Raw genomic sequence first — 16,489 nt, 5'->3', positions numbered from 1 at the left:
CTAGTTATTACTAGTACTGAGTTGGACCCCTTTTTGCCTTCAGAACTGCCTTAATCCTTCATGGCGTAGATTCAACAAGGTACTGGAAATATTCCTTAGAGATTTTGCTCCATATTGACATGATAGCATCACACAGTTGCTGCAGATTTGTCGGCTGCACATCCATGATGCCAATCTCCCGTCCCACCACATACCAAAGGTGCTCTATAGGAGTGAGATCTTGTGACTGTGGAGGCCATTTGAGTACAGTGAACTCATCGTCATGTTCAAGAAACCAGTCTGAGATGATTGAGCTTTATGACATGCTGCGTTATCCTGCTGGAAGTAGCCATCAGAAGATGACTGTGCTCATAAAGGGATGGACATGGTCAGCAGCAATACTCAGGTAGGCTGTGGTGCCCAAAGAAAATCTCCCCCACACCATTACACCACCACCACCAGCCTGAACCGCTGATACAAGGCGGGATGGATCCATGCTTTCATGTTGTTGATGCCCCCAGCATCTGAATGTGTCAGCAGAAATGGAGACTCATCAGAGCAGCAACGTTTCTCCAATCTTCTATTGTCCAGTTTTGGTGAGTCTGTGTGAATTGTAGCCTCAGTTTCCTGTTCTTAGCTGACAGGAGCGGCACCCGGTGTGCTCTTCTGCTGCTGTAGCCCATCCGCCTCAAGGTTGGACGTGTTGTGTGTTCAGAGATGCTCTTCTGCAGAGCTCGGTTGTAACGAGTGCTTATTTGAGTTACTGTTGCCTTTCTATCAGCTGGAACCAGTCTGGCCATTCTCCTCTGACATCAACAAGGCATTTGTGCCCACAGAACTGCCGCTCACTGGATATTTCCTCTTATTCAGACCATTCTCTGTTAACCCTAGAGATGGTTGTGCGTGAAAATCCCAGTAGATCAGCAGTTTCTGAAATACTCAGACAAGCCTGTCTGGCATCAACAACCATGCCACGTTCAAAGTCACTTAAATCCCCCTTTTTCCCCATTTTGATTCTCGGTTTAAACTGCAGCAGATCGTCTTGAACATGTCCACATGCCTAAATGCATTGAGCTGCCGCCATGTGATTGGCCGATTAGAAATTTGCGTTGCGTAGGTGTACCTAATAAAGTGGCCGGTAAGTGTGTGTGTGTGTGTGTGTGTGTATATATGTAATAAAACACAAACAAATGCAAATTAGGGTAAAATTAGTAATAATAAATATGGAAATAAAAAATAAAACACTAATTACAAGCAAAATTAATCATAATTGGCCAGAAACCAAAAGATGAAAGCATACACTTTTTCTCAGTAATAATTCTCACAGCAAAAAGTGTGAATTTACACTGTAAAAATGGCTTTTGACATTGTCCTCAATAAAAGTATACACATTTTTTAAATAAATAAGTGAGAAATATTAATTGAAACATTAATATAAAAACAATGGATTAAAATAGTATAGTAGTTTCAAGACAATTAATACAAAAATGATGAAATATGTCACGGTGACTTAGTGATTAGCACTGTGGCCTCACAGCAAGAAGGTCGCTGGTTCGAGTCCCGGCTGGGTCAGTTGGCGTTTCTGTGTGGAGTTTGCATGTTCTCCCCGTGTTGGTGTGGGTTTCCTCCGGGTGCTCCGGTTTCTCCCACAGTCCAAACACATGCGCTATAGGGGAATTAAATAAGCTAAATTGGCTGTGTAAAACATGTGCTGGATAGGCTGTCGGTTCATTCCACTGTGGCGACCCTGATAAATAAAGGGACTAAGCTGAAAAGAAAATGAATGCATGATTAAATATGATTAAAATTAATCCATTATCCTAAATTTATTTACATAAACAAATAGTAATTACCCTAAAACAAACGAAATACAAATTTAATGAAAATAAATTATTACAAATTATTATTACAAAAAAATAAATAAATGTGTGTGTTTGTGTGTGTGCACTTTAAATGGTACCAATATATAATCATATTCAGTTTCATATTCATTCGTCTGAATTATTAAAACCCGTAGCTCTGATGGATCACACACATACACACATTCACACACACAAACACACACAGTAGTAGCGTATGTATCAATGTAAACATACATTACTAAGCTGACCAATGACAACCCGCCACTCTTCTTTCAGTTCCGACCAATAACAGTGCTCAAGCTGCTCTTCGTCCTCCAATCACATGTGCTGCGTTGCTTTAAATTACCTCACTTGAGCCGATTCGCAATTTCTCCACGGACCAATAGGAAATCAGTGTGTACTCTCTGTTTTGCCCCTGCAGCCAATCAGAGGCCGCGCTCGGGTTTGTTGTTGGTGATGATGATGATGACACGAAAATATTTGTTGTTACTGGAAGGAGAGAACGAGGAGCGGGCGTGAAGGGAAGGGCCTGTTTTAACGGACACACAAGCGGTTTTGCGTTCACGGGAGCACCGAATACCGGAGATGTCGGTAAATATGGACGAATTAAGGCATCAAGTGATGATTAACCAGTTTGTTTTGACCGCGGGATGTGCGGCGGATCAGGCGAAGCAGCTTCTCCAGGCGGCGCACTGGCAGTTTGAGGTAACGTACAACCGCTGATTAGTGATCGATAACGCCATTAATGTGCACACACACATTTCGGTATAGCCGCTGAGCACAAAAGATGAGCATTTACATCGCTTCCCTGTATTAAACTGATGATATTTCTGAGGTACAGTCGTGTGGTTTCTGTAAATGTCTGACAAAGCGTTTTTTCTTCATTATATATGCACACGTCGTGTTTGTTTACGTGTGTGCGCGCGCGTGTGTGTGTGTGAGAGCGCTTGTTTTTGTGACATCAGCACACAAATGTGTATAATGACATGGCTATTACACACGAGCATTACAGGAGAAGGTAAATGAGGTAAAGTTGGTTTTATATTCGCACATTCGTTTATTTTTAATGAACGTTTGGCCTGAAATCTCATGTAAGCATGGCTTCAAAACAACATTAGCATTATTTAGTTGACTGTGAACAGTCGTGTAAGTTACTTAGTCATTGGCTGCAAATAATATTTCCCTATTTAGAACTTACAAACAATACTGACATTATATTAAGAAGGTGAACGTTAAAATGTTCAAATATAACTACCTCAATGAGGAGGTTACATATGGGATAGAGGTACATTTGGTTTTATATTCAAACTGAATATGTTGTAAATTCAAAATGGAGAAATCATATTAGTGGCCAATGACTATCAAATTACAGCATTAATTGTTTACAGTCAATTAAATAGTGCTAATGTTTTGAAGTTATACTTGCATGTGATTTCAGACTGAATATTCAAAGTACCATGGTAAACGATATAATGTCGCAAGCTGTCACTGAAAAAATGTGCAAATATTAAACCAACTTTACCTCAGTACTTTGAATAGATTGAGGTAAATTTGGTTTTAGATTGACTTCTTATGGTCATTTCATAGAAGTATTGTTTGTCAGTTCAAAATGGCAAGCCAATGACTATTAAAGTACAACATTGATTGTTTACAGTCTGTTAAATAGTGCTAATGTTGTTTTTCAAGTCATATTTACATGCGACTTTAGACCGTACCATGGTAAAACATTATAAGTACCATGGTAAACATTATAGGGAGCGTGTCACAAGTTATCACTGAATGAATGTGCAAATATAAAACCAACTTTACCTCAATATTGTTTTTTTATTTGCACATTCAGACTTAATATATTTTCAGATAAGTACTCTTTACAAATTCTAAATAAGGAAAGCATATAAGCAGCCAATGACTATCAAAGTACAACATTGATCGTTCAGTTAATCAAATCGTGCTAATGTTGCTAACTTGCATGCGATTTCAGACCGGATATTTAAAGTAGGATGTCAGAAATTGTCACTGTTCATGAATGTGCGAATACAAAACCAATCGTTTATCTCCGTCTCTATTTATCCCACTGTCAGTGCCTCTATATGAATGTTTCCTTCACTCTTTGTAAAACCAAAAACATCCTGAAACCAAATAGTGCAAAGAATGCCCTCTTTTATTTTGAGCAGCTTTGCCTTGATTTACATAACTATGAAGTCTCCTGTTGGTTTCCATGATCCAGTGTCTCGGTCTGTAATACTGATAATCTCAGTGAGCTGCTGGTGCTTTACTGTGGATTCAAACACAAAGCTGATCTGCCTAATTGTTTCCTTGAAGAGGCAGCCTGGCTAGCGGGCTAACACATGCTAGCCCTCTCAACGGTATGTAAACACTGGCCACCTCAGCATGAGATGAAGTCGAAATGAATACAATTGAGTTTTTTTATTTACACATTCAGACTTTCTTCTTAATAATATAATTTTATAAGAGTATTCTTTGTGAAATATCATTAGTGATGTCCTGTTAGCAGGCAATGTCTCAAGTACAACATTGTTCAATAGTCAAATAGTGCTAATGTTGTTTTGAAGTCTTGCATGTGGTTTTAAACCGAATATTCAAAGTACCATAGTAAACAATATAGGGAGCTGAATATAACGTCTGTTATTCTGAATCATGGGGACATTTTATTGGTTTCAATGTTTTTTATACTGTCCATATGTATTTACTTTGGTCCTATACAAACCCTACCCCTTACAGGAAACTTGTATGCAGTTTTACTTAGTATGATTGATAAACATTTGAGAAACTGGCACATAGACAATGTCCAAGTTGGTTTTATATTTGCACATTAGATCAGTTTTGAACAAAGACTATTTCTGACATGCTACTTTAAATATTCGGTCTAAAATCGCATGCAAGCATGACTTCAAAACAACATTAGCACTATTTACCTCACTGTGAACAGTGTTCTACTTTGATGGTCATTGCCTGCTAATATGATTTCCTCATTTAGAATTTGCAAACAATACCTCAACAATAAACAATACCTCAAACAATACCTATAAATTTACCTCAACTGGTTAAATTCGATATTGTAGAAACTAGGGTTGTAACAATATACCGGTATGACGGTTTACCACGATTTGAACGTGCACGATTATCATACCATGAACAATTGCATATCAACGGTTTTAACCCTTAAAGACCGAGACAGCCGCCCGCGGCTAAAAATAAGTATTGCTCTTAAATGTTTAATAACTTTTGATCCGCTGATCCGATTCATACAATTCAAAGATTGGCATAAAGAAGAGAATCTCAGCTTTCCAGTGCTGTATCACATAACATTCGCGGACTTTCAGCGGCTCCGGAATCAGTGCGGTTACGTCATCAACATTTGACAACGCTGATTTGACAAAGAAACGCTCGTCACTGTGTCTCCGGACAAACCAGACATGATACATTGATGCATTGTCCCTCCTCCATGCCCAGATTGGTTCAAACTCGCTATATCACAACCAATAAGCATAGGTTTCGCTTTTGTTTGTGGACCAAGCTTTTTGAACAACACAGAATGAGAGATAGGCATACATTTATGCGCGGCTAAATAAAACGCAAAAAAAAAGTTTTGCATGAAATAATTCTCATACTAAGTACTTTTGCATGCACAGCAGCACAGAAACATGACAAAACAGTGACACAGCAAAGACGAACTGCTGCTCTTGCTGTTTTCAAAAGACGCAAATGAAGATGCAGCTGTTTGTCTGCATTGCATACAACCAGATCCATATCCATGCTGGCACAGAGAACCTAAGGATGTTCCATATTGAATCTAGTTTCGTTATGTAACTATTTATAGTATAGTAAATATTTATATCTATTTTTTACTGAGGATTTGCACCATGTTTATTTGGACTTTATTTGGACTTTGACACATTATTTATTATTTTCTTATTTTTATTTGTTCATTGTAAGTGGTGTTGTTTATAGTAACTAAAATATATTATATGGAAAAAGTCAAATTTGCTTCACTGTTCTATTATTTTGTAACATTTGTAACATACCGTATACCGCGAAACCGTCAAACCGTGGTATTGTTTTAGACGATTATCATACCGTGAAAAATTCATACCGTTACAACCCTAGTAGAAACCCAGTCCATAGAGTCAAAGCTTTTATCCACAATGTAAATTCATTCATAAATTTATTGTGATTTAAACCCATGACTCTGTGGTCCATACCATGAAGCCAGATTAGATGACTAGTTACAATTCAGTTGTTCTTGGTTCATGAAGGTTGCTCATCTTCTCCGCAATACCATGGCAACAAAGTAGGGCTGAACAATACATTGTTTAAGCATCGATTACATTGCAGAATTATATGATTTATAAAGAGTAAAGATGAAAATGTTAATAAATATAGTTATTTTTTTAATTAAGTATACAATGATGGCCATGTTGTTTTACCTTTGATTGTTCAACTTCTGTATTTGAATACAGAACTGATTTATTTTGTCTTTGTCATGATGACAGTAAATAATATCTTACTAGATATTTTTCAAGACACTACTATACAGCTTAAAGTGACATTCAAAGGCTTAATTAGGTTAACTAGGCAGGTTAGGATAATTAGGCAAGTTATTGTATAACAATGGTTTGTTCTATAGCTTAATGAGAAAAAAAATTTGCTTAAAAGGGCTACTAATTTTGTCCTTAAAATGGTGTTTAAAAAAATTAAAAACTTTTACTCTTGCCTAAATAAAACAAATAAGATTTTTTTCAGAAGAAAAAATGTTATCAGACATACTGTGAAAATTTGCTCTGTTACACATGATTTGGAAAAAAAAAGAAGAAAATAATGCTGTCTTTAACTGTATGTGTGTGTATGTATGTATGTATGTATGTATGTATGTATGTATGTGTATATATATATATATATATATATATATATATATATATATATATGTGTGTGTGTGTGTATATATATATATATATATATATATATATATATATATATATATATATATATATATATATATATATATATATATATGTATATGTATATATATATATATGTATATGTATATATATATATATGTATGTATATATATATATATATATATATATATATATATATATATATATATATATATATATATATATATATATATATATATATATATATATATATATATACACATATATGTATATATAATGTATATGTATTTATCAGTTTGACAGATGCTTTTATTTTATTCCAAATTCAGCTTGTATATTTGGTAAGTCAAACTCCTGGGGAATCAAACCCATGACCCTTGTGTTGTAGACATGTCATGGATAATGAATGAATGGATAAATGGGTATAGTGAAAGATAGAGTGATCTGAAGGTGTATATATTTTACATGTATGCATTTGTTATGCGCAGTGTTTTCTATTTATTTAATTTGATCAGATTATAAACTTTGGAAACGGAAACTGCAACCTTAGTGTGTTGAATAGCTGATGACGAGATGATGGAAAACTATGTATTAATGGAAAAATACACGTTTAAATTTGATGGATATGTCTTGCTCCAAAGTCGGCATATACACTTTGTAAGTCAAATTCTTGGGATTTAGACACATGACCTTGGGGTTGCTAGCCTAGCGCCATGCTCTACTGATTAGATATGGCTAGACATAACCATTGTCTTGTATATTACTTAAAGAGGGGTTTGCATCACAGATATATCAGACTATTGCCAAACAGTAATAGCAGAAATGGTTCATATCTTTATTAATAATTCTAATCTAGTTTCACGGCAGAGTACATTTTGACATGTGGTGTGGTTGTTTTGAGTGTTTCCTGTAAGGAGGAAGTGTTTGCCACAAACGGACGTGCCTTAGAGACGATCTCATCAGCAGTGTTTCAACACCATCACACACATGCACACACGCATACAGAGTGGGAAACCATTTTTTATTTGCATTCCCTTGTGAAAATTTGGCGAAATGAACACAAGTACACTTTTTAATCATTCACTTCCGCTCACGTGAAGGGCTTGTTGTTGTGGTTTCTGTGTTGAATGTTTGAAACGGTCCAGTGGTTGGGTACAGGGCGCACACTGGTTTGACTAGTTTATGTGTGTGTGTTGTTTATAAAATACACATGCATGTACACATCCATTCTCAACCCTAGTAAGTAAAGTTTACACTGGCCACAACAGGCTATGTCTGGACTGAAGTACGGGCTGTTTTTAAATAAATAGAGCTACACGATATAGGGAAAATATATTGCAATAATGATATATTTTTTTTACCATAATACTAACTTGCAAAATGCTATTTCATCAGCAGTTACTAAATAAATATAATATTATGATAACGCTAAAATAATCAGGTTGTGTATATATATTTTCAGAGCTCATCAAATAATAATAAAAAAAATACATCAAGACGGAAATATTAAGACTTTAAAACAAGTAAAAAGACAATAAAGACCCAATCTGATTGGTCAGACTTGGATAACTAACTTATGCCTTTCACCAAGCAATTTTGTGTTTAGACGTCTAATAGACATCTAAATGTAGAGGCTAAAGGCTGAAATAGGGCTTTTAGTGAAAATCTAATAGGCATCCAAAAATAGACCAAAACTAGACTAGTCATCAAATACAGATTAGACAAACTTCACATATGTAGTCGTACATTTATTTATTTTTTTGTATTGGATGACTAGTCTAGTTTTGGGCTTTTCTTTGATGTCTATTAGATGTTCACTGATTGGTCAGAATTGGATAACCAACCTATGCCTCTCACCAAGCAATTTTGTGTTTAATAGACGTCTAATAGACATCTAAACATAGATGGCCTGGCTAAAGCGAGGCTAAATTTGGGCTGTCAGTGAAAATCTAATAGACATCTAAAAATAGACCAAAACTAGACTATCAACCTATGCCTTAAACCAAGCAATTTTGTGTTTACAATTTTATGCACTCGCACAAATGCTCCCAAATATATTTTGAGGTCGCATAGATAACAATTCGGGCACATATGCGCCCTGTTTATCCCTGTTTTATACGTCATTTATACCTTCACAAAATCACCCCAATCAATCAAAATAAATGACATCTTTCCATAAACGAGCTATTTAAGCCATATGATGAAATTGTATTCATATCGCAATAAATATCGAAGAAAAACAAAATGTCGCAATGTTAGATTTGTTCAATATCGTGCAGCCCTTCTTGCTGGGCTGTAGCACACAAATTCTTGGCACTTAAAGAGCCCATATTATACATGAAATAAGGTCATATCTTGGTTGTAAGGGTCTCCAACAACAGTCTAATATGCATGCAAGGTCAAAAAACACTTTCATGGTCTTATAATCTGCATTTATTTTTATCTAATTATCCCAGCGACTCCTGTATGAATCGTCCAGTGATTCATTTGTTCCCAAACCCCTCCTTAGCGCGAAGCTAATCTGCGCTGATTGGGCCGATGACAGTCTGTCGCGATTGGTCGACTGCCTTCAGTCAGAGAGGGAAATGGCCAATAGCTAATCAGCAATTTAAAAAGTAATCACAGTTCATACACGCTCGATAGTGTAGAAGTGGACTTTAGCTGCCACACTATGGCGAGTGGATAGTGCCACGGATAACCGAACGAAGGAGACAGTCGTGTACTCGCCATACCACACACACACAAAAACACACACACACCTCCGGATGACAACGCTCCCGCTTCAGCCCGCACCCGCCAGGTTTTAGCCTGAGAACCCGCTCCGTTTTCTGCCCGCCGCGCCCGGTCCCGCTAGAGCGGAGAACACAACCAAATATCACCCAGTATACAGTCCAGACAGCCAAGCTGTCTGTATCAAAACACACACACAGCACAAAGTACACAAAGCTCGTTCGTTCGTTCGCTCTCTCTCTCGCTCTCTCTCTCTCTCCCCGCGCCAGATTTCTGCGGCGCGGGAATACATTTCCGAATAAATCGCGGGAGCAGAACTCTAGCACGGAGCTCCATAAACAAACAGCACGCGTCGCGTTTTTAACGTGACTTTGCACGCGATAAGATAATATATCCAGTTAACCTGATACAGTACTCGCGGTTACAAGTAACAAATCACAACTAAATACATTTGCAAGCTAGAGTAAACGAGGCAACAACTTTAACCGCACGTACTTACACTTGAGAAATGTAGGAAGAAACCCATCCTGACGTCCATCAGTTACTCTTTACTGATCCTTCCTTTAACAAACTCAGATGAAGTATTCTTTGTAGCATGTAGCTTCCAGAAGTTTCCAACTGCTTGGCTATAATGCTGATGTTTCATCTTTGGGTAGAGACTCAATATAATATCCATCTGCAGTGTGACTTCAATCGACCGGCATGTTTGTGTGCGTGTGTTTGTGGGTGTGCGTGTGTTTGTGGGTGTGTGTGTGTGTGTGTCTGGGTTACTGCGTCAGAGGGCGGGGCCTCAGGTTTGAAATCTCCCGGGTTTGCGCGTGCACGTGAAAAACTTTGTTTCGTTCGTACGTCATGGCGAAACACCTAATGAGTCGGTATCAAGGCGACTCGTTTGAAGCACTATGATTCGACTCTTTTATAGATGAATCAACAGTTTTAAACACTGTATTCTTACAGATTTAAGCCTTAGCTGGATACTTCACTTCACTTAGAGCTGTGTTACACACTACATGGAGGGGAATTTTCAAAAACCCATAATATGGGCTCTTTAAATGTAATTTAGTTCATTGCATTCGAAAAGTTTTCGATTTATTGTACATCTCTAGTAGGGTTGGCCCGAGAGACGATGCCATCGGCGATGGCCCGTTTACACTAATACGTCTTAGTATTGAAATGGCATTTTAGAAAGAAAATGATCCACATCCACTGCGTGTTTTACCTAGCATTTCTGAACAGCCCTCCATCCTCTGAAAACGCAGATCACGTGACCACACACACACACACACACACTGCGCTCCTCTGAGCTCCAGAGAGCAGTGCACGTCGGACAGTTTATGAAGCATGTACCGTTGGATCGCGTCGCACTATAGTTGTTAAATGTGATATTTAATTGATCTTTAATTGTCTCTATCCAACAACTCTTCGGTCTTTTGAATCTATCAGGTAGCGTGTCACAACATCAGTACGCTGCTTCAGTCTTTCACACTTGTACTTAGTAATTTCAGTGAAAACCTCAGATACTGTTGGTTGTGCACCTTTTTTACCGACCGACCTCCTGCGGAAAAAGTGATTGACAGGTGGTAATTTGTGTGCAACTTATCTTTATATCTTTATTTATTTATGATTTGTTTATGGGTAAAACAAAGATCATGCAGGTCAGGTAGTTGAAACGGTAGGCTACAAATAATTAATTAGTTATGAATCAATTAACTATTCATGAGTAATTCATTCACCACCGCTTATGATGACGATGCTATTGTCCATCGCGATGTTTCACATTAGACATCGTACGATGCCAAATTGGTCGACATCACCCAACTCTAATCTCTAGTATATATGATGGTGATGGTCTTGTTTGATAAAGATATTAAACAGATACTGTTTTGTCACATGACCATATGTTTCTCTAACTTGTCATTTAAATTGGATTTAAACTTTTTTGTTTGGGAGATGAATCGAATAATTATGCAGACTTAATTTGTTCCCTCAATTCAGTAGATTATACTAACATTTCAGTAATTAATTCCCTTGTTTTTTATAAACTGTAGTGCTAAATATTGGCACCAGCTGCAAGAATACTTACGCCACCTTCATTTCAACAGAATCGTTAGCTTGTAAGAATTTGTGTCCTCATTCTATTTAAATTATGCGCATTAAATTCCTATTCGCATATGCATTTTAATATGTTGTGATCTGGGGCTCTGCTAAGTTAATCATACAGAGCACATTTACTAATCTAGTAACACTGGTTCCAGGGGGGAAAAAAATGAAATACAAGTGAAACACAAGAATATTTGCGGTATGAATGCAATTCAGACATACTACATTTGTCATGTTGTCATTGTCATGTGACCCACAGCGTCAGTTGCATCCTTGCACTGGCATTTACAATTCCACTTCCGCCGCCTTATGGTGCAGTATCCACTGTAGTCGATCTTCTGGTTAATGTCATCTGCTATACAGTGGGGAATATTCAGTTTCACCACATGCATAGTATAAATACTATACTTCTCTTGTTTGTCAGTGCACACTGGTGTTGTCATAACTGTTGCCGCACCAGGGTTATGCAATTTCTACTGGCCTTTTTTGTTTTTGGTTGTGAAATAAAGAAAGTCAGCCACACCTTCGCTAACAGATAGTCCTTTGTTTACATTCTCAGCATAGACGTTCTCCATTAAGCTGGGTTTATCCTGAAGTATCCGCAGTGTCTAGATGCTTTCCCCCCATGCCTGTTGTGGTTGCTGTAGTTTGAACAGGTGGTCTAGCACGATCTCTCTTTCTTTCACTAGTATTACCAGCTTGATTGACGGTACCAAGTGCAGGTCTAGGACAAGTGCTTTCTTTGGATCTCTATAGCTCTTATACGATGTATAGCTTCGGTGACAGATGAAGAGGTCAGAAAGGTCTGCTCTTAACCTTCTGATCTCATTCTGTGAAAACATCAAGAGTGCAGAGCAGCCTTAGACAGCTAAGGCTTACACGCTGTAGTAATATCCATTGGTTGACCAGTGGTTTGTCACAAATGCCATGTCCAGCAAGGTTCAGCACATTGGTTTCACTCTTCCTCTAGCTCTAGGACAGGTTTTCACACCGAAAGCATCTTTGGTTTTAAAAACGCAAGACGCAACACTTGGAAATAGTTTTAAAAGTGCAACGTAAGCACGAGGGCAAAAAGCCTTTAAGCAATTGAAAAGAGAAACTTATAATGCTTGTCCCACCTCCGAGCTGTTCCGATTGGTCCACTGCTGTGAGACGGACAGTGATGAGCTCTGCCGTGTGTGACAACTGAAGTTCATTTAATTTCACACGATGTCTGAAAAATAGTCGACAGCACTTTAAAAGACGTTATGGTCTCATTTCTTTCAAATGTGTGTTTACATTACATAAAAATAGAAAAGGAAAGGAAAGGAAAAACACATTCTGTGTGAACCGCCCCTAAGTCACTGTGGAATCGGTTTGAAGCAGCTTCTTACGTGGAAATTGTGGTGCTGTGAAACCCATTCATTTCAATGGCTTGCACTTTCGTACGTAGAAATTGCGGCGGTAAGAAACCAATTCATTTCAATGGCTTGTGCTCCGTTTGTTTGATGTTTCCTACTTAATTTGCAGCATGTCAAACATACAAAGTGCCCAATTCGCGCCACAGGATGTCTAATCTACTCCCTACTCTCATGTAATGTTTGGATTATGAAGGCGCAGGTGAGATGTCATTTTTCGAAAGACACTCAAATAAATCACGTGCGCTTTGTATACAATGTCTATAAGTCACGTAAACCAATTTATTTGTATACTGAAATAAATCTAAATTGATTTTATGGTTTGGAATTTGATGTTTTATGAGATTATTTACATTTTTGCTGATTATTTTGCGTTTAAATTTAGATTTTGCAACTTTATGTTGTTGTTTTTCTGCGTTGGATTTAGCGATCGCGGAATCACGAAAAACTAAGCGGTTTGCTAAATGCTGCATGGCAAGTAACTGTGAAATAAGGTAAAATACTGCGAACAAAAGGCTTAATCAGTTAAGCTTTCATTAACAATCAATTACTCTATAGAGAAAATGAATGGAGAATTACATCTGTTAATTTTCTAAACCACTTCACTTCTTTAACTTTTAGGGTGCTTTCACACCTGTTTTATTTAGTTTGATTGAATCGCACTAGAGTTCATTTTCTCTTTTGGTGCGGTTGGTTTGGGCAGGTGAGAATGCAGCAATCGTACTCGAGTACGCACCAAAAGCGGACCAAATAAGCGTACCGAGACCCGCTTGAAAAGGTGATCTCGCTACGTTTTTAAACGAACCCTGGAGCGGTTCGTTTGTCGTGAGAATATGATCCGTATTAAAACAGGTCCAACCACAAAAAGTACTGCGCCTTTTGGACTAATCCAGCTGCCGTAGGCCGATGCGCTGTGCATTATGGGATATGGAGGAAAAATATTTGTTGACAGCGCTTTACCAACAGAGAGAGGGAAAACATTACCTGATGGATCGTTGGTAATATTTCCGCAAGATGAGCATGTCACAGTTTAGCTAAATTAATTCACGCCTCCTGCTGAAGTGACGAGCGATGCATTAAACACTGTTTTCCAGCCGCACTTCATTCTTGAAATGTATAGTTTGTCTTAAGCAGGCATACAATCAGTCAGCGCAGTCGTCCCTCCAGAGTAAAAACGACATTTTGTGTCTGCCGGTTTTGTTTACCTGCGGGAGTTCAATGGCATTTTCCTGCACGTAAATTCTGACCAATCAATAAGCAGTTTATGATTTATGTTTAACAACATCTGGCCAATGAGAGATGTGGATTTTGTCAGATGACTGCATTTTGGTTCGTTTCAACTGGTTCGGACCAAAGCCAGCAGTGTGGTGTGAAAACGACCCAAAGACGGCAGACAATGCTACAATGTATCCTTTACTGCCATTGGTCCAGGCCAAATGAAGAGAACTACAGATGTGAAAGCACCCTTAGAAAGCGTCATCATTTTCAGTTCATGCTTTTGTAGTGGTAAAAATAAAGCAAGATAACATGAATAAAACAGTGACGCTGACGCCATCTCCTCCTGAGCAGTTACCTAGCTACTGAGGTAAACACCTGTCGCTAGTACCCACAGTCTTATTTACAAACATACTGCAGTTCGGAACCAGACACTACAGCGTGCATAAGCTGAGTGCTTCAGACCTGGCCATCAAAGAAAGGGTGAAAACGGCAACAAATGGGGTGTTCTCAGAGCAGCGTCCACAATACAGAGCAAATCGAGTTTGAAACGCTCTAGCAGCTTCTGTGTGGAGTCTCCGTTTATCTCTGTTCGATCTGCACACGTCTGACCTGGTTTTATTGTGAGCGTGATGCGTGTTGGTGAGATGGCTCTCTGTGCGCTTGTTCTGTACTCGTTTATTCCCACCGGAGAAGCAGAAATCTGCAGCTTGCTCTGAGAGCTTGGATGTCACCGTCTGGCTGCAATGTATACAGTTGAAGAATTACAAATTTTTCTGTGAATTTTTTTTTTTAGATTTCTCAATCGATGTTGAACAGATTCTGGAATTTTTGCACAGTATTTCCCATAATATTTTTTGTTCATCTGGAGAAAGTCTTATTGGTTTTATTTCTGCCAGAATAAAATCAGTTTTTAATTGTTTTAAACCCATTTTAAGAGAAGGGTCTGGCTGCAGAGTTGAACTCGCATCTTCAGGCTTGCACTCTCGTACTTGCACGCTCAATCACCCACGCTTCCTATGCAAGTGACGTCATTTACAATCGACATCTGCACCTGTCACGTCACTTGATATCAACACATATAAACCAAGTTTCCAGTTCGTTTGCGTTGCCAGTGATGACATTGTCAAATAATTCTAAGTAGCCTACTTGCGTTGTACAACATGACAGACACTATTAACATTCATACCAGCAAAGCATATTATTTATATCAACTTAATTTCACTCTAAATATACACACAAGGTATTGTTCCACAGTTATGAATAAAAAACACCAGGCAAATTTGAAATTTAGTTTTTATTTTAACCAGTTAAACTTTGCGGACCCGGTAAAGAACTAGCATTGCACCAGACCCTCGTAAGTGGTTTCGTTTAAAAGTGTAGAATCTATATTTTATGCACATATGCATCACTTTGGTTTTTATTCTACTGTACAGAAGTTATTTACACTTACAGTATTTTGGATACTCGAGCAGGGTATTTTACATTGGTTCATTTTCATATTTTTTCATATGACACATGTACAAGTTATAGCTCAAATGAAAGCTCTTGCCGGTGCTCATACGGCTCTAGCGTTCTTTTTACTGAATTGTATTCACGTCAAACAGTTGCCGAATGAATCGCGGTGTTTCCATGGCGCAGAAGAGAAAACAATACATTTATGATCAATAAGCAGCCCCAGATAGCACAGACAGCTGTCATCTCTTACCTTATGCTTTGCGCTCCAGCGCCATTTCTCCTCTGTTTTTGAGGTGATGTGCATAAGTAATCCTTTTATATGTCTGACGTGGTCCAAACACAGTGAATTATGTTTGATCAAACAAAAGAATAGTGAAATATGAACACAATGATCGCTCCCTGTGGCTTGTACAGCACCTCTCATCAGTTGGATTACAATATCTTTAGCATAGATTATGGTGGAGACTTTTTACTTTTTTCCTATGATTACAGACATGTGCAGGAACCACCAACATTAATTACAGCACGCTAGACCACACACAACCTAAAAGGTACACTTTCAAATTTGAGTTTATAAAAAAACAAATATAAAAAGCGCTGGTGTTTATTATAACACAGACGACATATACAGATATTTTAAACACTTGCAATAGTGTTTAATGAAAATTCAAAGGGTTTTCTTTATAAATGATACCAAATGTTTGCATTTACACCTCTGCATGTGGATTTGGGAAGCGTTTAAATTTGGGTCGGCAAAATCCAGGCGGAAATCCCAAAACAGCAGCAGAGTTTAACTGCCATTCGAAGGTGTCAATGTTGCTGTGAAGAC

The 16,489-nt window shown here is 37.9% G+C and overlaps 1 protein-coding gene and 2 long non-coding RNA genes across 3 annotated transcripts in view; 1 reads left to right on the top strand and 2 right to left on the bottom strand.

Annotated features, from left to right (window-relative positions):
• Positions 1-2,320: 2,320 nt before the first annotated feature.
• LOC147846134 (uncharacterized) lies at positions 2,321-6,661 on the bottom strand. Its single transcript, XR_015481515.1, has 3 exons — positions 5,977-6,661; positions 4,815-4,927; positions 2,321-4,346 (listed from the first exon to the last, which is right to left on the bottom strand). It is a non-coding gene; the product is annotated as an uncharacterized LOC147846134 (long non-coding RNA).
• Positions 2,349-16,489, top strand: part of ubald2 (UBA-like domain containing 2) — a 28,623-nt gene continuing 14,482 nt past the window's right edge. Inside the window, 1 exon segment of the mRNA NM_001020768.1 lies at positions 2,349-2,546. Within this exon segment, the coding sequence (NP_001018604.1) occupies positions 2,427-2,546 (120 nt within the window). The 5' untranslated portion in view covers positions 2,349-2,426.
• LOC147846133 (uncharacterized) lies at positions 7,207-12,875 on the bottom strand. The gene is made up of 3 exons (XR_015481516.1): positions 11,003-12,875; positions 10,536-10,696; positions 7,207-9,076 (listed from the first exon to the last, which is right to left on the bottom strand). It is a non-coding gene; the product is annotated as an uncharacterized LOC147846133 (long non-coding RNA).

This window comes from Danio rerio, chromosome 3 (genome assembly GCF_052040795.2).
Source record: "Danio rerio strain M-AB ecotype USA chromosome 3, GRCz13ab, whole genome shotgun sequence".
NCBI lineage: Eukaryota > Metazoa > Chordata > Actinopteri > Cypriniformes > Danionidae > Danio > Danio rerio.
The sequence above is the reverse complement of the archived record's forward strand: the minus strand, read 5'-3'. Positions and strand labels throughout refer to the sequence as shown.